This window comes from Sceloporus undulatus, chromosome 1 (assembly GCF_019175285.1).
Source record: "Sceloporus undulatus isolate JIND9_A2432 ecotype Alabama chromosome 1, SceUnd_v1.1, whole genome shotgun sequence".
Taxonomy (NCBI): Eukaryota; Metazoa; Chordata; class Lepidosauria; order Squamata; family Phrynosomatidae; genus Sceloporus; species Sceloporus undulatus.
In genome coordinates this window covers 138,597,343-138,621,928 of record NC_056522.1, presented here as the reverse complement: position 1 = coordinate 138,621,928, position 24,586 = coordinate 138,597,343, and the positions used below count along the sequence as shown (strand labels likewise).

The 24,586-nt window shown below is 39.0% G+C and overlaps 1 protein-coding gene across 1 annotated transcript in view; it reads right to left on the bottom strand.

The window, feature by feature from the left end:
- Positions 1–24,586, bottom strand: part of MYOM2 (myomesin 2) — a 103,570-nt gene that overhangs the window by 39,921 nt on the left and 39,063 nt on the right. The window contains exons 7-17 of the mRNA XM_042446093.1: positions 21,265–21,353; positions 20,889–20,939; positions 18,634–18,798; positions 13,560–13,721; positions 11,106–11,247; positions 9,374–9,573; positions 8,268–8,321; positions 6,349–6,476; positions 4,717–4,900; positions 3,060–3,234; positions 693–814 (exon numbers count right to left, since the gene is read on the bottom strand). Coding sequence (XP_042302027.1) covers positions 693–814; positions 3,060–3,234; positions 4,717–4,900; positions 6,349–6,476; positions 8,268–8,321; positions 9,374–9,573; positions 11,106–11,247; positions 13,560–13,721; positions 18,634–18,798; positions 20,889–20,939; positions 21,265–21,353 — 1,472 coding nt within the window. The remainder of the gene's footprint in view (positions 1–692; positions 815–3,059; positions 3,235–4,716; positions 4,901–6,348; positions 6,477–8,267; positions 8,322–9,373; positions 9,574–11,105; positions 11,248–13,559; positions 13,722–18,633; positions 18,799–20,888; positions 20,940–21,264; positions 21,354–24,586) is intronic.

Here is a 24,586-nt window from a genome sequence, read left to right as displayed (position 1 = left end):
CAACAGTCTGGGTACTCATTTTAGTGACCTCAGAAGGATGCAAGCCTGAGTCGAGCTTGGGCTCTTTTGCTGGTCTTGAACTCGCAACCTTGTGGTTTTGAGTGAATGGCTGCAGTACAGGCATTTAACCACTGTGCCACCAGGGCTCCTATTGAGGGAGATGCTTCCAGAAACATCAATGAATGGTGTCCGGAAATCTACATGTTACATGAGAAGTACTGTTAGATTCAGTACTACCATTCCCACTCTAAAAATTTTTTCCCCTGGGAGTTCAGAGAAGAAACAATGTTTTTTGCCAAGGGCCTGTTTGTTTCTGCAATTTCATTTATTAACATCGTACTGGCTATTATCCCCATTGCTCTCTTCCTTGTACTGACTGCTGGTATGATTTAACTATGTAGCTGTTTATTTTAAAGTGTTTTAAATTGTTTTTATACTTCTCTAATGCTAACTGCTTGAACATTTCATGAAATAAAGTGATATACAAATATTAAAAATAATAAATCAATACACGCATGCATTCATGTGTTTTATAGTCAGCCAGAGTCACATTTAGGAAACAGCCTGTTACCCGTTTCAGTAACATGTAGCCCAGCCCTTAAATGCATGCGAGTAACAATGGACTGAGATTTCTCTTTTAAAAGCTTAAGCCTTACAGAAGCTCATACCCCTGGATATAGAAGCTCACTTACTGAGAGCTGCCTGTACTGTTATAGGTTCAGACTCTTGAGAATTTTCACTCATTCCCACTGCATTTGCAGCCTTGACACGGAAGATGTATTTCTCTCCTGTTGCCAAGCCATGCACAGCAAACCTGAAAGAAATAGAGGGAATGAAAGTCATTGCAATTTTTTTCACTTAAAAGATATGTGCTTATAGTGGACTGCAGAATGAGAATTCCTTTCCTGTACACAAGTAAAATAAATGCAAGAGAGAGGACCCAAAGTCTATACTGTGCCCGCCTTGTTCTAATAAAGGGCAACTAAATAACCTGAGCTAGTCCATTCCAGTGAGTGCATATGGACTGCATAACAGGCAATCTGTAGAATGCTCAGCCAGCTTCCAGTACATACGTATTGCATAGATATAGAAGTCACTGGAGAAATAGCCTTTGCTTTTCCTATAGATGACTATTTCATCACTAACTGTGTGAGATAAATAAGACCAGGAATGCAACAAAATACCCTGACTTACAGGGTGATTGAATCGCTTGTAGTAAATGCTGTGTTTATATTAATGTCTCAAAGCTGCTTGGTGATATTAAGCAGTGTGTTCTTTTATGTTCTCTGACTAAGAGAAAAATAGAATAGGCCAGTCTTTCCCTGCAATGTACTGCCCTTATTTGCAGTGCAGCTGTCAAAGATCACTGCCCCATCTGCATGGGGAAGTAGCTTGAGTGGCCCACACAATCTCTAATGATACACCTTTGAGCCATGAGAATGAAAGAAGAAAATTTCTTCAGAGTCATTCAGAATCATTATTGAACCAGGGGCACAGACATAACAGGTGTGTCAAGATGAATTGTATTTAATTTTCCTCAGCATTTAAGAAATATTAAATGGCTTGTAAGAAGGTGGGAAGCTTTTACAGGGCTGCATAAGTTGCATACTAAGGCTGGCATCCTGTTGACCCATTCAACCAATTTCTGAATGATGAGTCGATACATAAGCACTATCACTAATTCAACAGGATTTAGGCCTATATTTGATACATGGAATGGGGTAGCAAAAGAAAAGTCAACTCTCTGCCTTGATCCTGGCAGGGGAAATTATAATAAAAATGTGCATAATTCAACTGCTAAATAGTTATTTCTGTCTTCTTTCAAGGATTTAATGAAAGATGGAAACTGTAGCAAGTCCAGTGAGAGTGTACAGCTTGAAGAAAGTGTTAATGTGCCTCAAAAAGAGCAATATTAGAGTCTAGGGATATCCAGACCATGGACATAAACAGGTCCCCACCCTCCAGTCTAGCCTAATAAAGTATACTCGGGCTGTCAAAAAGACTCAAAGGTCTAAGTTAGAGATAAGATACTGGACAAATATAATTCCAAGGGGAAAATGTTAAGAAGGTTATTGGAAATGAATATCCGTTTTGATGGGTTAGCAGTGGAATACTTATTGGAAGATCAGAACCCACATATTACTAGGCTAATGGCCAATTTTCTGGTGGAGGCAACAAGATTATGTCTTAAATTTTAATAACGATCCTGAAGTTTTATTGTAAATGCATGTTGTTTTTCTATGCCTAATAAAGGTTGACTAACTGACTGATACTGAACACATGAAAACATGTGACCCCTTAGGCCTGATTTATGTATCATAACAAAGGTATAAAATCTACTTTCCTGTGATTCATTCCAGAAACACTTTACTCTGAATGGAAGCACCATGTGGGTGGAGAAAATGATATCGAACTTTTCTCTTCTGGCATTTCCTTCCCTTGAAAAGCAGGCAATACTTGTGAGGAAATATACTGTGTGATTTTCCCCTGTCTACATAGTTCTTTCATCCAAATGTTTAAAACAGTGATACCAGATCAGATTAAAGAAAACTGATCACTCTGTGTACCACATATTTTGGGTCTTAGATATCATTGCAATTGGTTGGGATCAAAGTTACAAAGTCATTTAATCTAATCAGAGAAATATCTGCACATCAAACAGTTTTGGAAGATGTAGCCAGATGGTGAATTATGACTGTTTTTATGAGCATTTACTGCTGTTATTATGAGCCTTCAAGTTAGCTCTGACTTATGATAAGCCTATCATAGGATATCTTTGCAAAGAGTTGTTCACAAGAGATCATCCAGTAGGTTTCCATGGTTGAGTAGGGATTCCAACCCTGGTCTCTTGGAGTCCTACTGTATTTCCACTACACCATACATGACCCATATAGTAATATAACTAGATCCAGGGAGGGAGGAAGCACTTAAGAATGATCTGAAAAAGTCTGAAGCTAAGAAGCTCTGTCCCTGAACAGTTAGCATCTGAAGTTATATGGAAGAAAGGCAGGAATGGTATTGTTTTTAATGTCATAAATAATAAAGTCATTTTTTCTTACCGATTGTACTTGATAGGCTTATGGTTACAGGGTTCCCAGTGATTTGATCCCACTACAGAGCAGTCAATATAATAGCCAAACAGATCTTCTTCATGTTTTGGTTTGTCCCACTGTACAATAACAGAGGTCCTGGTGTTTCTTGTTGCCACAATACGTCCCGGGGCAGATGGAACAACTGTGCCACAGAAAAGAGTAAGTAATCTATTGATAGAAATTTGCACGCCAACCTATAGCCAACTTTCTCTCTGTGTCTAAGGTGTGGGTGGGAATCATGTGGCCCACCAGATGCTAGAACTATCAACTGCCTTAACTCATAAAAACACCTGAACTATTTCAGTTTATCTTGTTAAGTAGAATATTAAATTTCATCTAGTGTTAGCAGACAGTAGAAAGCCTTGTTTTTAATGGGTTGGTGCTTAAAGAAGACAGATTTTTAAAAGGATTTTTAAAGAGGCTCATAGAAGAGAGGCAAGTCTCAAGAAGCAAATAATGTTTTAAACAAAGGCCCAATCAAAAGAAAAGTCATGCATACTCTATATTCACTTGTTTCCCTTTGATATCATTAGAAAGTGCAGATTTCAAAAGGCAGCCATTTGTGTTTGCAATACTAATCAGGAGGTGAGGAACAAAAGCAGAAGCACTTTGTCCCATTCCCTTCTTGTGTTTTCTGCCTTTATTTTAACAGCCACTGAGCTGAGAAAGGTTAACAAGCATAGCAAAAGACAGACTGCCAAACCCAACAAAGGAACTGGAATAGTTACTATGCAGATCACACCAGACTGTTGATGGTCAGTAGTAATAAATACTGGAACTGTAATTCAGAAATATTTGGAGGTCTGCATGATGACTACCTTGCTGTAGGGTTGATTGTATCAACAAATATTGAGAAGAAGATATTGCAATGGCCAAAATCAGCACATGTTCAGTGCATGGTTCAGTGCAACCAAAGCTAGGCATTCTTCAGTCCCATTGATTTGATGGCCTTATTTATTCCACTGAAACCTTAACAATTTATAATTGTGGCAGAATTGTACCAAAATCCATTAGGCAGGCCCTCACATTGTGTGTTATGATGGCATTACAATAATATTACAATAGGCATATAGACCGAAATATTTTTTAGACATGGTAGTCAGAAGTGGGCATTAAATTAAATGTAGTGTGTTAATAACTCGGGGATGAGGATTGTGCAGCTCTCCAGAGGTTGGACTGTAACTACCAGCAGCCCTGGCCAGCATAGGTAAGGGAGAAAAATGCTGGGAACAGCATTCCAAAATTTAGAGGGCGGTATTATTTCCATCCCTTCTATAACTCTTTAAGAGAAGTGTGAAAGCTGTGAAAAATCACCAATACTACTACATAATCAGAACTCAAAACAGGGACTGGATAAATTATTTAATTGAACTAGAACTCTCAAAATTCCCAAGGACCAAGGGGATTCTGGAAGTGATGTACCCAAAACAACTCTTTCAAGCTTTTCAGCTGAAGATATATTAGATCTATGGGCTGTATTATGGACATTGGCAGAATGACTCCATAGCAACACAATCATCATTGGTACATAAGTGAAGTTCTTGTCAAAACTCTTTACTCTTTCATACAATTTGTTCTCCAACCCCACATCTGGTAAAGGCTAAGGGTTTGAAACCTTCCTCACCAATGCCTTCTTGTGCTTGAATGGGCGGTGTTATTTCAGAAGGATCACTAAGGCCATGCTTGTTTGCTGACAATACACGGAACACATACGGTTTTCCCTCTGCCAGATCAAATACTGCATAGCGAGGAGATCTCACTGCCACTTGAGCATTGACCCTCTGCCAGCTCCCACTGCCAACCATGGACTGTATACAGAAAAAACAATGAGAGAGATTGTTACTATTTTGTGAGAGAGCTGTAGCCAGGTTCTCAAAATACTTGAATTAGTGAACCATAGACACAAATCCTTATTGTTTCTAGGCAGTAAGTTGCCAGCTATCTGGTTGGCTACCTGGCTGATACGAAATCACAAAGCATGGATTCATGCTGCCAGATCCAATACAACACAATCTTTTCCCTTCACCTTGCGGTAGTTGGGTCTCTGTGAAGCCTGACACAATAATAGAAATATAAAAGCAGAATGATTGTCGGTGTTGTTTCCAAGCATCTTGAAACAGATGCTCCTCAAGCAAGGATTTCTATTTTTGGGAGTTTGGAAATTGTTTAAAGCAATTTGCAGACAAATCACATTGAGAACATAGGTCCTAAGTCTCAATAAATGTATTATTTTACCCTCTCTGTGGTTCTTGAGAATTAAATAGGTTCCAACACCATAATTCCCAGATGTCTCTTTAAAAGTAATTTCTACTAACTTCAGTTGGACTTACTCCCAGGGAAGTGTATATAGGATTGCAACCTTAACCATTTCTCTCATTTTTCTATCACACAATCATGAAGAGAAGATTTTCTTTTTCTCTTATACATGCTAACAGAAAACAGCCTATTCGGTACTGACATTCAGCTATGGATTATTGATATCCTTACACGGCTGTTAATAGGAACATCAGCAAGAATTGGGATGTTGAACCACTTTCAGGTATTGGCTATTCAAGATAGCTCTAGACTCCACAAACAATTTGTAGCAGAAAAGTAGCACAAATTACAGTGGTTTCTACAGTACAGCTGCCTTGTATTCATTCTAACAATGAGTAAACAAACTACCGCTTTGGAGGAAATCCTCCAAAATAACAAACCAACCCACTCTCTGCCTCATCTTTACCATGGAAAGGCTAGTGATACAAAATGGTTTAGTATAGTAATACAATAGTATTAGTATATAATACAATAAACTGAAATTTACCCAGTTGTTGCTCTTGCAACAGCAAAGAGCCAATGCTCTGCATAACAAGAGAAAGAACCTACAGTATGTGACTCCTATTGTTCATGATCAGTCGATTCTAAGAAAACAGTTAAAAGAACTCCTCTTCTTCCAAGAGAAACTGGATGAAATGCCCCTCTCAGTCTTTCCAGCCACAAATAAGGTAGAATATTATAAGATACCATTTGGGAACAGTTCTGAACCCAACAAGGAAAAAAGACTTTTATTTTTCCAGTCTTGTAATTCAATTCCCATTTGAATGTAGGTAACCAAAACCTCCCATTTATGTGGTGTTTTCTGTCATCTTATTGCCTAGCCTAAACTTGCTAGTTTTATTGTTTTGCTTCACTGTTTTGCTGAGAAAATGATCTGAAATGAATTGGTTATGTGGCCATGAAATGCCTTACAGCAGAACGCAACTATATGGCACAGTACCTTCTCAATGAAATATGATAATGGCTCTTTGCCACGGGGAACAGGTGGATCCCAGCTGAGTACAACATATGTTTTGCTGGTTTCTGAGGCGTGTACGTTGGTGGGAGGTCCTGGAATCTTAATGTCGCCTAGAGGAGTAATAAACTCAGTAAGTGTTAAATGCCAGATTAACCTCCCAGGTCAGTTCTTATGTGAGAGTTTGTCTTTCTGAACTCCCTTGCTAGAGTACATTGCCTAGCTATTAAGGGCTATAATATCAGCTTCACAGTTTCTGAAGGCTGCGTCATTTCTATTTTGAGAAAGCCCAAGCAAGCCAATTAAAAGTACAGCATTGATTTTTCACAGTTCATGTTTTTTTTAAAAAAATCATGGAAAAAAGAGAAGATCCATGAGCATTCACTGCACAAGATTTTTTTTTGTTTTACTTTGATCACATTTGAATCACTTTAATCTGCTATACTAAATGCCTTGATAAAGTCTTCATGGTTTATGCAAATACGAGACAGGATTGATCAAAGACAGGAGCCCTACAGCTTCCGCCCCTGAAAAAATGAGCAAGGAGAAACATTTGCATGAGAGATCATAGCAATTAAATATGAAACAGTACAGGTAACGCATGGAGGGGAAAACATCATGGAAGAAATCTCACTTCTATCCTAGGAATAACAATGAGAACCAATGTAATGTGCTGCATAGGAATGAAGAGTTCTTTTCATCTAACTACCTTTGTTCTCCAATTCTCACCAAGTGACAATTCAAGAGCTGGTATTGAAAACAGGGTCTTGATGTCCATCTGTCTGTCTGCAGCAGCCTGGAACTATTTGTATCTCATTCCATGTACATTGCCAGAGGGTAAAACCAGGCATTACAGAGAAAGAAGGAATTCCTCCAAAATAACAAACCAGCCCACTCTCTGCCTCATCTTTTCCTTGTAAAGGCTAGTGATACAAAATGGTATAGTATAGTATAATACAGTGTCTTCATTATAGTAATTTCTACTGTGTAGAGATAAGGCAAGAGTGGAGATACTACTTTCAGAAACAGGCATAACATCCATCCTGCATAGCCTGCTTCACTTTTCTTTTCTTTTTCTAAGCTGGAGGCAGGAGTCTATCTATTGAGGGGAGGGGGCAAAATAGTCTTGCCCCACTATTTCTTGCCATAAACATGGCATACATTTTGTAAGCTCCTGCATACATTTACATGGCTAGACTGTACTGTCTTACTTCATGTGCAATTTTCAGGACATACTTAGATTGTAAGCTCATTGTGTTTGCTACACCAAACACTGGACTATCAGTCACTGATACCCCCACACTTTGGATAACAATTGCCTTCATCAAACCTGATTGCCATGTAACATATGAATTAACGCCAAGGAAAAATTAAATCACCAAACTAAGCATGAAATTGCCTTGAGCATCCTGCTAAAGCAATGCTGTCCTTGCTGCATTCTAGATGTGGACTGAGATATTTAGCAGAAATAGTGAGTAATCATAAAAAGAGAAGAAGTCAAAAGTTACACAAAGCCTGAACATTTAATTTTAAAAAACGGACAGCTACTATTGGTCATGGTTATCTGCACGTCTCTGTTCTTTGATGTTTCTGTTGTAGAAACTGGAGACAAGTCCAGATTTCTACAGGCTAGTTGGATTCCAAATGGTAACCCACAGAGGAGCAGGTGACAGGGCTGCAGCAAATAAACCTAGCACAGGGATTTGGATCTCTGTGGGCATGCCAGGGCTAATGCAGTTCACTCATCTTTATTTCTTCATATGCTTTAATCTCAATAACAACAAATCTTAGTATCTTGAGGTGGTGGCCAGACATCCACATTGGCTATTGATGTTCATTTAATAATACAACAGAAAAGGCATGCCATGGACATACGGAGGCAATACTGCAGACATGTAGCATACCTTCAAGGTCATCTTGATAGATTACAATTTGCTTGCCTTCATCCAGGTGAATAGCTGAAGACCAAAACAAAAACCAATTCTTTATATTTGGCATTCTAGGCTTCTTGAAAGCATCTGTACTTTTCAAAGATTACACTTAATCAACAGTACACTTATTTTTATTTACCTTAATATTCTATTACTATCCAGTATTATGGATTGTTACAAATTAAATTCCCTTTCTGCCAATATTCCCCCAAACAATATTTCTGTAAAGTGTATAGTACTTTTTAAAGAAAATGAAACCTCCTCTCTTGATTCGAATGACATTTTTTTAAACGCACACACAGAAACATAAATAGTCAAGGAAGGTATCTGAAAGAGAGATGTGTAGACCTCTCATTCTAGTATGCAGACGTTTCAGTCTCAATTAGAGTTTACATGCTTACTTGAAACTACAGGGAAAAGCAGAGGGTCGGCTTTACATTATGGCCTAATTTCACTTGCTAATCTTTTCTTTTCCTTGGCTGAGATTTGTCCTTTTTCACATGTTGCTCTCTATTCCATGAATTGCCTTCCTGAATATCTGAGACTGCTCTTTCTCTTGTTGTTTTCCTAAACTTTTGGAATTTTAGTCTAATATCATTTTATAATCTTGAATATTTTCATTGTATGTATTTGTCAATTTGCTATATATTACATTACATTTGTTTTTCTATTTCTGTCTGGATATTTTTAACAGTTGTTTTGCATAGTTTTACATTGGTATTACTCCTTCCTTCCTCTATGTGTGTCTGTGTATATGTATGTTTATGTGTGTATTAGATTGTATGCCTTTAGCAGACCTGGCTATTTTTTGCTGTTCTTTTACTTGAAAAGCTTCATGTACATTGATGGTGCTATATAAATAAATAATGGTGGTGATGGTGACGGTGATAATAATCCAAACCATAATAGAGCTATTAAATGAATTGTTGTATGGCAAATCAACACTTATGTAAAGACCATTGACTAGGACTCTCTGTGTCTGGCAATTGGATTAGGGCCACCTAGACTGACCCTAACTAGCCGAGGTTTGCAGATTGAGTCACAACTAAACAAATATCCGTTGTTCAAATCTTACTTACTCTGAAGCCTCTCCAAATCCAAGGGGTCAAGAGCTGCTACTGCCTCAGAGATTCTGGATGGCCTGCTGATGCCAGATTGGTTGACTGCCCTCACACGGAATACATAGGAGCGTCCTTCAAACAATCCAGTCACTGGGTATTTGCAGATTTTTACAGGAGCATCATTGCACTGAACCCAATTTTCAGTACCCACCTCACACCTGGTTTTGAAATGACAATAAACAATCTGTGTAGAACTTGCTGCAGGAAAATGCAATTTTCCTTTCACACTGGAGATCCCTTGTTGGGTGGTGGTGGAGAAATGGCATCTGCTTCCCAAACAACAGGGGAACAGATCCCTGTTATTCATAGCAGCTACTGCTCGGTAAGTAATGATGGGATGACTTTCATGGTCTCTACATATTCCTTAAATTAGTGAATATATAGGGATTGTGAATACAAACCAGTCACAAATGTGAATACAAAAAAACACAAATGTTAGGTTACACATTTGTAACTGTCTTGGTGAATTCTGACCAACAATTTAAGCAAGACTGAGAGGCAAACAGGACCCCACTGTATGTAGTGATAATCTTCTACTCTAAGAATGTAGTTGAACTCTGAAGATAAGATTTTGTGCTGACTGGTAGTTACTTTAATGCATCCTGCTACAATTCACTAATAAAAAGATTCATATGGTGTACTGAGCACTTGCTGATTACAGCGTAATTGATATGAAGGGTTCACAGATTATACATGGACAACAAAATGACTATTCATATATAAGAATTTAAAAATCTCTCTGTGTTAAGTCGGAGGCTTTCATGGCCGGCATCCATAGTTTTTTGTGGTTTTTTTTTCTAGAACATGGCCAAATAGCACGAAACCCCCACAAAGAACTCTCTGTGTTAGTTTTGTTGTATTTTTCCAAACTACACCTACATTTTCTTCCTGTCCTTGCTTCATATCATCTTTTGAAATGGGGCAGGATGCATAGAAATGCCTATGTATTCTGATACATACTTTTCCTAATGTCAGCCATGTTTTGCATTTTTCTTAATATATGCACTTTGTATGTATTTTATCCTGTGGCTAAAACATATTTGTGCATGACAGAAATCTGAAAAAAATGTGCACATTTTTTTTGTTAACAACAAATTGGATGGATTTATATCTAAAATTAGCTATGGATTCTTTTCTCTTTCGATCCAGATTATATGTGTACTATATGTAGTAGGACCTGCAGGTCACCTTAGACAAATTGCTTAAAATGGAATTGGTTCACACCTGGCTGTGAATTACCACGTTTGGACAGAAAAAGTGACACACGTGTATGGGTGAACTAGCTCAAAGAGTCCTGGGGCTAAAGATTGGAGATTTGTCATTTGTGAAGAAATCATAGAACACCAGTGGTAGCTTGCGGCTCCACTGTCAGTGGAGTGATGAATATGATCTGAGATTTAGGTTGAGCTATAAAGTAGCTTCCCACAATGCTGAATCTGTTTTGCTGAATCTGTTTTGGGGGTAGGGATCAGTACCATGGTTAGTTCCTTTAGTCTAGATGAAATCCTAGACAGATTAATTTTCCTGCTGCAATTGGAGCCACTAGCCGCCATTGTAAAACACCATACAGAAATAACAACATTAAAAGTGAACTGGAACAACAGTGTTCAATTTACCACAAGTAGCAAAACTGATGCAAAACTTCATGTTAACACAATAGAAACAAAAATTGTTCCTCATAGATTTGTACCTGTCTACAAAATATCCAATAACTGGAGCTTCATGAGTTGTGTTTGGTGGTTTCCAAGTAACTATAACATAATCTCTGTTCGCATCATGGCATTTCACATCCATTGGTGCTCCTGGTGCCCCCATTACCAGTGCATCAGCATCTAAAATCAAAGAAATGTCCAAATTTAATCACTCTTGGGCCTTAATTCAATGAAACAAGGCATTCTGGGTTTCAGTTACACTAAATAAAGCAGCATTAAAAGGAAATGAAACTCTAAATCTGACATTTCAGACAGCCATTGTTCATGCAGCCACAAAAAAGGGTTACTCTGTACATCCTGATTGATGCAGTTGTGAACTCATAAAGGGACTTCATCAACATGAAAATATGTTCTTCTGTATCAACAACATCCATTCTCCACATTGTGTGTCCTGAATATGAACACATTTTCAACACTCCAGAGTTTTATTCGTGGATATGATCTAGAGAGCTAGTCAATATGAACAAGGTAACCTTCTGCTTGCTGTGTCCTCCTACTGCCATCTTAAGCCTCGTGGAGTAGAATTTTCTCATTTCAGCTGCTGTGGAGTGGAGGCATGGCTCCAACAAAGGGAGAAACTAAAAGGCAAAGAGCAAATTTTCTATGGGGCAGCTCAGAAGCTTGTTTCAGAGGAAGATGAAGTTCGCACCCATTCCCATACACTCACATGGAATGGCATGGGAAAACTGCATGTACAAACAAGTGTTTTTCTGAGAGTATAATCATGAGCTCACCTACTTAGTTGGCCCTACCACCAGACAGAATGTTGCAGCTTAGAGAAGATAACTGCAAGATTCTGAAAGACAGAGCTGGCTATGCTGATTGAGGGATTCTGAGAATTATACTCCCTTCAAAAATATGTTTTATGTTCGAAGTATCATGTTACTGCTTAAGTTAGACTCAGTTGATAGATCAGTCTATTTTTGTGTAGGAAGTGTGCATCTCTCTCTCTCTCTCTCTCTCTGTGTGTGTGTGTGTGTGTGTGAGAGAGAGAAACAGAGAGAGAGAGAGAGAGAGAGAGAGAGAGAGAAGAGCAATGTGTGTGTATGTATGCATGCATGTGATTCCTCCTTATTCTTTATGTCTGGGATCAAATTGGGACAGACTTGCTTACAGGGAAGCAAATTCTAGTGAAATGAACTAATATCATCTTACCAGTAGATAAGGTTATTATCAAAATCAGAAAATCACGAAGAGTGAGGCAATTTGTGGTGACAATTCGGACCAAAGTATTTCACACAAGCTCATACAGAAATGTGCTCATTTTAAGATGAAGAAATGTACCACTGTCTTTTTTGCCCACGAGGACTTAAGTTGCTTTATTTGGATTTGCAAGGGGAATTGTCAATGCAAAGGTGAGGTTAAATTGTGACCCTCACTAAGTCTTAATGTATTCCTCTTCTTTTCATCTTTATATATATAAAAAAACTTAGGCAAACCTTTTGCTCTTCTTCCTATGGCACTACATAAACAGGGCTAAATTCTTTGATAAGTATGAATATTGTGACACAGACACACATGTTCTTAACCCACTTTCTGAACAATAGCCACAATAAGCAGAATCATTGAACTGGGTGTGTCTATAGCAGGAGGTAGAGAAACATAGCCCTTTGGCTTCAAGTGGCCCAAAGGTCCTTTTGACACCTATACTACTCCCCCAAAACAGTGACCTGAAATGCCCCCATATCCCCACCTAGGCATGTTATGTATAGGACAGGCCTTTCTTTAACTGGAAGTTGGCTTGTGGTTGACCTCTTATTCAGGGTGAAAAAAAGACTTTTCCTGAGCCTGAAGCGGTAGGAGAAGGCAAAAAAAATATAGCAAAATTATGCATCACACCCCTATGGGTTGTGTAGAATTTTTTTTTTTAAGTCAGTTTAAAAATGAGAAGTAGGAACAAAGTAGGTAGTGTGGCCACCAAATGTCAGCAGTTGTCCATCTCTGCTCTAAGCACAGGCCCTATCGTCACATAGAATGAGGAGGCTGCCTCAGGCAACACATTTTGTGCATCATGGAAGGGCAGCATATTGTTGGTTATTTCATTTCAATTGTTGTGTTTTATATATGTTAGCCACCTTGGGTCCCACTTTGGGAGAAAAGTGGGATAAAAATAAAATAAACAATTAAATAATTAAATAATTTCTCTGTGTTGCATTTTTTATTGCCAGGATGGGGAGAGGCGTTGGTGCCCAGATAACTTCACTGGCTGTGGTACTATCCAACTTGGTTGGGGTCTGTGACTACCTTCTGCTCTGCTACAGGCAGAAAAATGTTTTGTGTCAGATTATCTAAGGAGCAGTTCTCCTATGCCCTGTAGTGATAGATCTCGAACCTACTTTTTTTTTCAAGCTCTGATGATCCAACATGTAGAATCAAACAGAGAGAGGAAATTATTCAATCACCATAGAGAAAGATAAGCAAAAATTCCATACCTTTCACAAACAGAAATGCACTGTATTCACTGACCCCTCCTTTTGAGACTATGCGCAGGGTGTACAAGCCTTCATCATCCTTGTTCAGGTGGGTGAAAGATAGTGCTGCCTGACCTTCTCCAAAGAAGGGCTTTGTCCATTTGGATTCCTTGATCAGCACATCTGGAAGAGATTGGCAGTTTTTGGAAACAGAAAAAGAGAGATCAATGCATGTATCAAGTGATCAGTGGAAAGGATATCTAGTCCATGGTGATTATTGTTAGATCTTTTTCTCAGTTCTGTGTACATACAGTAGATCTTTCTGTTTACTTCCTCCTGTTTAGGTCATTATTCTTCTCCATGGAAAACAGTGTTACCTTTGTCTACAAGAGAGAAGGCATGTGGTACTACATCCCAATAATGGCTGCTAAATTACTTGCATGGATATCCCCTTTAGGGCCTCCTGAAACCAGTCTAAATTAACCCTTTAGAATCTATATGCCTATGACTGGATGGATTTCCTGTGACAGCAAATGTAAGTTTTACAAAGCCCACTGCACTTTGCTGCAGGGATCCAAATCTTCACCTACTTCATCCTCACATGTGGAGATAAACAATAACAGTAGTTTTCTTATCACTGCAGGAGAAAACAAACATCTCTCCATGGTGTTTTCCTCACATTTGAAGGTCCCAAAGTATTTTATGGAGATTATTCTGCACGAAAAATATTTGGTTGTTTTTCCTGTTTTGTCTGAACAGGACAAAGAAAAGAGATTTTTGTGCAAAAACTCACATTTTCTGCACAGGATAATAGCTTTGCAACACTTCAGGATGTTCAAATACAGAGATAAAAATGCACAAGATTTTCACTTGTCTATTATTCTTCTCCAAAGGGACATTGGGAATCCTGTTTTTGACTTGGAAACAAATAATAATGTTCTTTTTATCCCTTCTGTGCTCTTCATAAATACTAAATATTCTCATGGTGATTAAGCCTATGTCATCAATTTCTGATCCTATTCTTACCTGTCTGAATCACCTAGGCACACATTTTAGAGCAAATATAGTCAGTATGAAGTTTCAAAATGATGAAATTCTAACTTTTAAGGTCAGAACTGTCAACCTTCAAATTTATGACACCTCTGATTATTATAAAGACACAAGTGTTCTATTTTTGTGCTACTCAGCGCTAGAATTCTTAAGAAACCAACTCACTTGGACCTCCCTCCTCCATATCCCAACCCTTGTGTGAAGTCATGTCATCATATATATATATATATATATATATATATATATATATATATATATGAGCATGATTCAGTGAAAGGCAAGTATTTTAAGTCCTATTGATTTCAACAGCAGTGAGTTAAACATGGTCTTTGCTCTCCCTCTGAAACCAATGGTATTTAAATATGCTTAGCTTTGGCTGGATTGCACCCCTAATCAGGAGTTATCACTCCATGTACTTTTCTGATCCTTTGAAATAAACCTCTCTATTCGACGCATGTGTCAGATTAAACTGAAAGGTGGAGGAATGACTTCAGGCACGAATTCATTTTAATCTGAAGTCTGCTATAAATACACACTTAATTTAAAATCTTTGGGGCATTCCTGCTGAGCAGTGAATCAAATTAACTTTGAATTTCTCACAGGTGAGAGGTTGGGACTCATGATTAATATAAATTAATCTGATTGACTGGTCCAACCAATGCAATAAAATATGAAGAATACTTTATTTTCCCTCTTACATTAATAATTGATTATTTATTTTTGTAGGGCAGTCCACTCCCTGATACATTTTCTGTACACTAGAGCCTTGGTGACACAGAGGATAAATGCCTGTGCTGCAGCCACTCACTCATAAACCACAAAGTTGTGAATTCAATCCCAGCCAGGGGCTCAGGGTCAACTCAACCTAGCATCCTTCCAAGGTTGCTAAAATGAATATTGTTGTACACCGCTGTGATCTTTGGAATAGCGGTATAGATTATTTATTATTATTATTAATATTCAGCTTGTTGGGGGCAATTAGCTTACAGTTGTAAACTCCTTAGAGACTGCTTAGTGTGGTATGGAGCACTGTACAAATGAAGCTTTTATTGCTATTGGTGCACTTAGCCAATGTAATCATTTCCTGTGTGTTCATGCTTACAAAACTATGTAATGTTGTAATAATTCTCTGTCTCATCCATTAAAAATAAAGTCACCTATATATTGCATAGCACCATTACTCATTGTCAAAGCAGAATTATTACACTTGTGTATACAACTTCTCATGGGCAGAAAGCCACACTTTGCTGTTGTGTGCCTTCAAGTTGTTCCCAACTTGTGGTGACCCAAAGGTGACTATATCATGGGGTTTTCTGAGGCTGGAAGTGTGTGACTCACTCAAGGTCAGCCAGTGGGTTTTCATGGCTGAACAGGGAATCAAACCCTGATCAAACAATCACGCACCTAAAAAACATGGAACATCTAAAAACATCTGGTGGAGAAAGAATAACCAGTGGAATATGGCATCAATATTTCCACCATGGCTCGATTTTTCAGACTCCTTTATTTTAGGATTATTCTCTAAACTCGACAGCAGGAGCTGTGCAATCTAGTCTGAATGAAGCCTATTGACTGTTCCTTGTATCAAGTTCCAGCAGCAACCTCTTCTAGAAAATGGAAAGGTCCATGGAGGAATTTATGAGCCCTATTCTGGCAGATGGAGGAAATATCATTCTTCTACATGCATCTCATTTAAGATGAAGTAAGGATTCCGACACATGAACAGCCCTGGAGAATAACCAAAAGTACCATCCATGGTACCATCCAGCATACTCCACAGCATCATTTTACTATTTATTACTTATGGGTGAATTCTACATACCATTTTATTTAACCTTGTTAAAGGTTATTTCTGTCTTGAACTTACTTTAAAGTTAAAAATGACGAAGAAAAAATAGTTGTTAGGAAATACTTTAAAATTATGCATAGATTTGTTTTACTACAGTCCTTTAACTCCCAATGAAGGGCTTCTTCATTATCTCCAACTCTGCTGCCATACATAGGAAATAGTTACAGTTTTCTTCTGTTATTTCATTATTTTGTGTTGTTTCTTTATTCGGTTTAATAATTGTCCATCTTTTTTCATTTTATAAAAAAATACTGCTTCTAAATGCAAATATTGACTCAAAGAAAGTAATATTAGTTTTCTTTCCTATATAATCAAAACCTCTTTCCTACTTCTGGACACAGGAAAATTCTAGAGAACTGGCCCATCAGTTGTGTCAGCTCTGTCAACTTCTCAGATATCCCTCTCCCCACCATATTTCTTTGCATTAGCAAACTTGTCAAAATGTATGAACCATTTGAAGAACTAATATTTGATTAGACTGATTATTCCTTTGTCCTTTGCCTGAAATTCCTATTAGCTACGTAAATCAAAAGGCTTTCTGATTTAACAGACGCAAAACATGAGCTACTCACAATGTTGGTTGCAAAGTCAGTGAACAGAGGTAATGGTCTCCTCAAGCAACTGTACAGTTGCAATTGACTGCAAGTAGCTAGCAAAAGAGTACAGTTTGTGCTTAAGATAACTGTAGTGGGTTGGATCCAAATGTCTCATAAAACAAGTTCGTCTCATGAGACCCTCCACCAGAGGAAGAGAAGGACTATGTTTGTCCAATTCCTCCTTCAATTGAAAATCCCCAAACCCCCCCAAAATCTGCCCTGGAATATGGGAAGAAGTACAGACACTGGAGCAATAAGAGAGAATTGCAAAATTAGCTCTTTCCTCCTTTGTCCAGAAGAAGACAAACAGTTAATCATCCTGAATGCCAATTGTTTGGTTACTGGCATCAACTGGATCAAGGCTTTCTCTAGTTATTCTTTATTGGACTTGCCAGTATTTTAATCAGGAGCAAGAATCAGAAAAGACATTTCTATATCTTTTTTTTTCCAATTTTGAGCAGTATCATAGGATCTGATATAACAGAGCATAATATCTATTCTATTCCTTGGTGTTTAATAGCCAATGAATGCTTTAGGCTACAGTAGTTTTCAGTGATATTTATCATTTCTAGTGCTCTAATTTAGCAAACATAGGGGCTCAACAGACCGCCCTGAAAGAGCGGGCTGGAGGTGCCCGTTTTTGCTCCTGAGGGAGGCCACAGCAGCCAAAGCATGCAGCCTCCCTCTGCATCAAAAAGAATCCGCTAAAATCTGGTTCTTTTTGGTGCACGTGATGGATGCCATGCATGATGATACTTGCCTCATGATGGCGGATGCTGCACTGCACTTGCCTCATGGTGGCGGCCCCGGTGTGGACAGGAGGCTGCCATGATGGCAGCACCGTTACATACCAGGGTTCGGGAGCGTGCAATCTCTCCACTCTCCCGAACCCTAGTTTTGGCCCCAGGACACCACAAAGCACCCGTCTATACCAGGCCATACACTCCAGGAGACTTCTTCAGCAGCCTATAATTTATATAATTAATTTGGTGAGGGAAGAGATGAATATAAATTTATAACACTGAAGAAATAATCCATGAGTGAAATTAGAGAATAAATGCCGGCCCAGTTTTACTTACTGTGTAGTCACAAAATCAGCACTTTCTGGGAAACTAAGGGTGCATCTACACTGTAGAAATAATGCAGTTTGACACCACTTTAACACCTGTGGCTCCATCCTACAGAATCCTGAGATGTGTAGTTTTGTGAGGCACCAGCACTCTTTGGCAGAGAAGGCTAAAGATCTTGTAAAACTACAAATCCTAAGATTCCATAGGATGGAGCTACAGCATTTAAACTGGTGTCAAACTGTATTATTTCTACAAAATATATATACACCCAAACTCTTCATGTTCAGTCCATTAATATCTGCTGCATTAAAAATGATTTCCTGTTGGTTTTCTGGTCTCATGCTATTAATAACAGAATTAGATATTTCCTTAAAAATATCTTCTGTCCTTTTATACATGCCTGTTGTTCTTGGCAAAGTGATAGATATCCTCAAAGCTGGTTGTCACTTTCAGCTAATACCATAGAGCCATGCAACAGCAGTTTAAGGAGAGCCACATGGTTTGCTTGAAAAGAAGAGTGAAAACCTTACCATCTCTGTACCACTCAGCCCGTGGCCGAAGACGATTCAGCTCAGGTGTCACCAGGAGACCACATCTGAGAGTAAGTGTTTCCCCCTCCACACCAAAAGTGATGCCAAACCGCTCCAAAAACTGCACATCAAAATGGGTGAAACAGATGTCTAGTGGCATTGGCACTGTGAGGAAAGCAAGAACAAGGAAAGTGTAAAGGGCTTAGATAGAGGTAAAACTGACAAATAATTTCAACATTTCATTATAAAACATTAGATGGAGGGACCAGAAATAAGGGGGCAGGGGTCTTCTTCCAGAGAGCTGAAGGTATATTTGACTTTGATGACTACACTCAGGGTCACCTGATGTCCTCCTTTTCCTAAACATTTCAACCTTCTCTCCAGGAGGAGTCCAAAAATATCCTACATTTTGAGCAAGCCTAACAAGCCCTTTAAGTAGCACCACATTTGCTGTTCCCCTTCAAAAAGTTGTCTACTTGACAGTCTGTCCTCACTGCAAATAGGAGGATAGGATGATCCTTCTGAAGTTTTTTTTTTCTAGGAGCAGCAGCAGACAAGACTTGACTCCAGAGTTCAAGTATTTGTTTCTCAGAGGTGAAAAGGGCCACAAACCTGTTAGCAATGGGCTGCTTGAGGACAAAATGCAATTGCTGAAAGTTTTCTCTTAATTCCAGCACAATGGACAAATCAAAGGAATAATTGAAATGTAGATTCAGTCAAGGGTTTGTTACTATTGTATTTCCAATTTCTATGTTCGGTTGTGAAAGCAGGATAGTGAAGAAAGCTGATAGGAAGAAATGAAATCATTTGAACTGTGATGCTGGAGGAGAGTTCAGATAACGTGGACTGCCAAAAAGCCAAATAAATGGGTCATAGAGCAAATCAAGCCTGAAGCCAAGATGACTAAACTGAGACTGTTGTACTTTGGCTATATCACGAGAAGACATGGCTCACTAGAAAAGACAATAATGCTTGATAAGCATTGGTTGGCAGCATTGGGTGATAGAGAGCAGTAGGAACAGAGGAGCATAGCATTATAGATGGATAGACTCTATCAAAGAAACCATGACCTTATAAGACTTGTTGATGAAAGGTGACCAGAAGTCTCTCATTCATAGCATAGCCATAAGTGGAAATCAACTTTATGGCAGTTAACAACAAATTTCTATTGGGCATCTGTTGTTCTTGTGTACCTTCAAGTCATTTTTTACTTATGGCAACCCGAAAGTGGATCTATCATAGGGTTTTCTTGGCAAGATTTCTTCAGTGGTGTTTGTCATTGCTTTCCTCTGAGGAAGAGAGAGTGTAACCCACCCTGTGGGTTTGCATGGCTGAGTGGGTATTCAAAACCTGGTCTCCAAGAGCCCTAGTCCAACACTCAAACCAGTACACTAAATGGTCTCAGGACAACATATGGGCCATTTTTAAAATGACAGCATAGTTTCCAAACTGAAATTGTTACCCATTCTACTCTCCTGTCCAGGACTGACATTAGAGTTAACAAATCTGAGGAAGTAGGCTCAAATCTATGAAAACTCATGCTATCAACTTTTTCTTTCAGTTAGCCTCAAATGTGCTACAAGAGCCTTTTGCATATTGATTAGAGGTTAACATTCATTTTGATCATTGTCATCATCCTCATGACTATCAATCTGGACTACAGCTGGTCGTTATGTTTCTAGAAATGGCTTCAGAAATTGAAGTCAGCCACTGCTTCTTTCTCCCAAAACCATAGGCAAAAGCTGATAGCTGTAGCAATATCTAATTCATTCATTCTGCCATCTCCATCTAAACTGTAGACCTCCTAACTGAGTTTTGGGATTTTACTGTATTGCTTCTTCCTCCACTCCAGATTGAAAGCTTGCACAATGTCTTCTGGCATTTTGGTTTCTCCTAACTCAGTTACTGCTGAACTGTGTGCTTCAGATCACTGTCACCACAACAACTATCATAATCTTCTGAAGTCCTCTTCTATCTTTTTTTGGAACTAACATCAATGCAACTTACAAACACTACAAACACTAGGGAAACTGATAAATATCAGAAGCCTGAGCTCCAAAAATGGGGGTACAAGCTCATAGAGATGTGCCCCTTAGATAGACAACTCACGTGGCATTTGGGATTTTATGGGTCTGAGCTAGCACCTTAAGCTGGGCTATCAAAGTTACTAAGATTATTGGGAGGAGGGGGCCTGGAAAGTAGTGCTGAAGTTTCTAGCATGGATACAATTGCATCAAATGATAAAGTAAGCTTACAGTGACCAGATATAATTCCAGCAGGATAGGGCTCTTCATCCCCTCTGTATCCTGAAAGAAAGGGACAGATAGTTGTGACACAAGCATCTGAAACACATATTGCTGTCTCAAAGGTTTCTGTGGCTTACAGTTGACCCTCCATATCCGTGGATTCCTTATCCAAGGATTCAACCATCCACAGTTTGTAACTATTTAAATATATACATATAACCCCCTCCCCCCAAAAAACCCCTTGATTTGCTATTTTATATAAGCGACACCATTTTACTATCCAATTGGATTTAGTGGGATTTGAGCATCCACTGATTTTGGTATTGGCTGGGGGGGGAGTCCTGGAACGAAACCAAACACCAGTGGATACCAACACTGCACTTACTTCTCACAATGACAGCAGCATTGGTTGATGTCTGTCCATGTACATTTGTTGCCACTGCAGTATAAGTAGCAGTGTCGTCATAGTTAGCTCTAAATAAGGTAAAAAGGAAAAGTACAGTCATATGAAATGCAATTATTGATATTCACAGGCGAATGCTCACATATAAGAGAGAAGTAATCTAACAGGCCTGCATACTTGCATTTAGCTCAAAAGCCAAATGCAGCTAACCAACCAGGTTGCCTTTCCTGCCATTTATTCTGCAAACATGTTTTCATTTCCTGTCCAGTACCACAAAAGTAGAACAATTGTTAAGCACCTTGAGATTCTCAGTATATGGCTCTGTTTTCTCCAGTAGACCATGCTATGAAGATTTTGAGGGGTTTTGTTTCACAAGATGCTCACTGTTCACCCACAACAGCAGCTCCATTATTAAATCTGCCTCTAGAACATCTTAGCATAAATCCAGGGAAAGAAGAAAGCATGGATAAATGAATGGATTGATTGATTAATTAATTAATTAATTAATTAATAAGTACTGCAACAGCAGAGTCATTTTTGGGATCCAGAATCTAAATTTAACTGTAAAGTTGCCCACAGAGCAATTTTTGATGTTATATTACATTATAAAAAGGAAAAAAAAAACGGGTATCTTTTTATGCATGCATCAGTCTAAAACTGCCAAGCTCCTTTCCCTTTTTGATCTGTAAAAACATATGTATGGGTGATTTTAGTGTTGATTGTCCTTTGTTCCTCCCTCACATAAATAGTTCAGATCATTCTGTCTGCCCTTGAAAAAAATTAAGCTCATTTAATATTTTAAGTATATGTTAATTATGTAATTCAGAAGCAAAACAAAACTCAGTTTAGGAGGCACAAAACAGCTTTTGGGATGAAACAAGACAGGTGGTTGGTAACAGCATAGGTACTTGTCAATCAGGTGTCTCCCAAAATTGGTTTCTCCAACCAAAATTTGCTTGATCAAAATTTAGTGACTGCACTATCCTTTGTTGCTGTTATTTACCATCACATCATAGCAACTCTATGAATGGGAGAACTCCAAGAGTTGTAAGCTGCATCCACACTGCAGAAATAATCCATTTTGACACCACTTTGACTGCCAATTCCAGTCAGCAGTTTTGTGAGACATTTTGCTTTCTCTATCAAAAACCTCTATGCCACTGTAAAGTACAGATCCCATAATTCCATAGCATTGAGCCATGGCAGTTGTGATGTCAAACTGGGTTATTTCTGCAATGCAGATGCAGCTCCAGTCATCAACAGCCCTGCTCGGGCCTTGCAAATTCCGGGTCATGGCTTCCTTGGTTGAATCAACCCATCTGTAATGTGATCTTCCTCTTTTCCTATTACCCTATTGATTAAATTATGTTGGGAATGGAGTCATAAAGCATTATGTTTTCTTTTACATTAGGAGTAAAGACTGACTAACTGCAAAAGAAATGAAATTTTCTATATGGAATATGACTAATGAAATATCAACAACAGGCCTCTCAGGCTAGGGATGCATTTTGACTCCTTCCAGCTTCTATGTCTTTGCTAAAAACTCCAGTGGGAATTGTCCTTGCAAATAACTTGCCAACATACATGGATTGACACTAGGCGGGGGGGGGGGGGGTGGGGGGCTCTTGTAGCCCTCCAGATGTTGTTGCACTCCATCAGCCCAGACAAAAATACTGGTAGGAAGTGTACTCTTAATTACAGCAGTTGTAATCCAACAATATGTGGAGGGCCATATGTACCCCACCTAAGTCATAGTCCAAAAGTCCATGATGGCAGACAAATTATGGATGCTCAACATCTCTGAGGGTGGTCAGATGGCATTGGGAATTCATACCTTGAACTTTGTTTAGGAAATATGAGATGTAAATGAAATACAGTATATACAATATATGTTTAGGCTCTGGTTGAACACCCTACAGCCGGGGGGGGGGGGGGTGCAGTGTGATATCACACATTAGAACAAAATTTGGAAAAGTTAATTTCCCAAATTTCCCAAGCCAAAATGGCCACAGGTTAGGAAATTCTGGAGGTTCTGGCGGTAGTAATCCAAACTATAGTATTTCTGAACTCTGTACCAAATGCAAGACTTTCCACTGCAACAAATGTATCTGCTCAAACCAAACAAAAAAACATGGACGTGGGCAGATTCACGCTCCCTGGGACACATTTTACCATTGCACTTCTGTTGGGCCTTTTAGCTCCAGAGCTTTTGGAAAACTCTGACTACCACTGTGATCTGCTGGCATCCTTTTAAACAAAGTCCAGTTATATCCTAACCTGCTTACCAATCAAGCTTCTTCCTAAGTGTCAGAAGACACCACTTTGAAGTTTCCATGTTTTCATCAGAATGTTTAAGGATCAGATTTCTTCTCCAAAGTATCAATTTGGGGGGAAGCATTTTTTTAGGGAAAAAAAATATTGGGAAAGTCAGGTAAAGGACAGGTTTCTTACCTGTAACAGTATTTCTTCGAGTGGTCATCTGCGAATACATACAAATGGGTTGTACTGCGCCTGCGCAGTGCCTTCGGAAACTTCTGGAATCACTAGGCAAAGTACTCTTTGCAACATGTTGAAACTTTTTGGCGGTAACTCCGCCCATCCCTTATAAAGCCCCTGCCTTCCCGCTCTTTCCCCAGTTCCGCAATTTTTCCACCAAGTAGGCGATAAGGGTGAGCCAATAAAGAGCAGGACACTGAGGGGAGGATGGGCGGGATTTGTATGTATTCGCAGATGACCACTCGAAGAAACACTGTTACAGGTAAGCAACCTGTCCTTCTTCTTCGTGGTCTCTGCGAATCATACAAATGGGTTGAGACTAGCAAGCTAAGGTCAATGGTGGAGGGAGTGTCATATTACCCTTGTCTACAACACTATTGTTAATACCAATAAAGCAAAAGAGAAAAAGACACAAAGCAGTGGTCTAATTGGTGTTGTTATTATTAGCACCATAAGGTTAAGGTAAACAACCAACAAAGCTTCATGAACTCAACCCAATAGTGTCATGAGCCCAGAAATTTGATAAACATCTTGTTTATGAAGTGATGCAAAAAAGGAAAAAACAACATGTGCACCCCAGACCATAGTCAGTGCAACCCAGACAACAAGACAGCCCTCCCAAAGGCTGCATCTCTCCTGGCCCTGGTGTCCAACCTGTAGTGCTTGATGAAGGTTTGGGGCTGCGACCACACTGCAGCCTTGCAGATGTCATCCAAGGGCACACCTGACAAAAAGGCAGAAGATGCTGCAACTGCCCTCGTAGTGTGAGACCGAGCCCTAGCTGGCAAGGGTTTACCCAAAAGCTCAT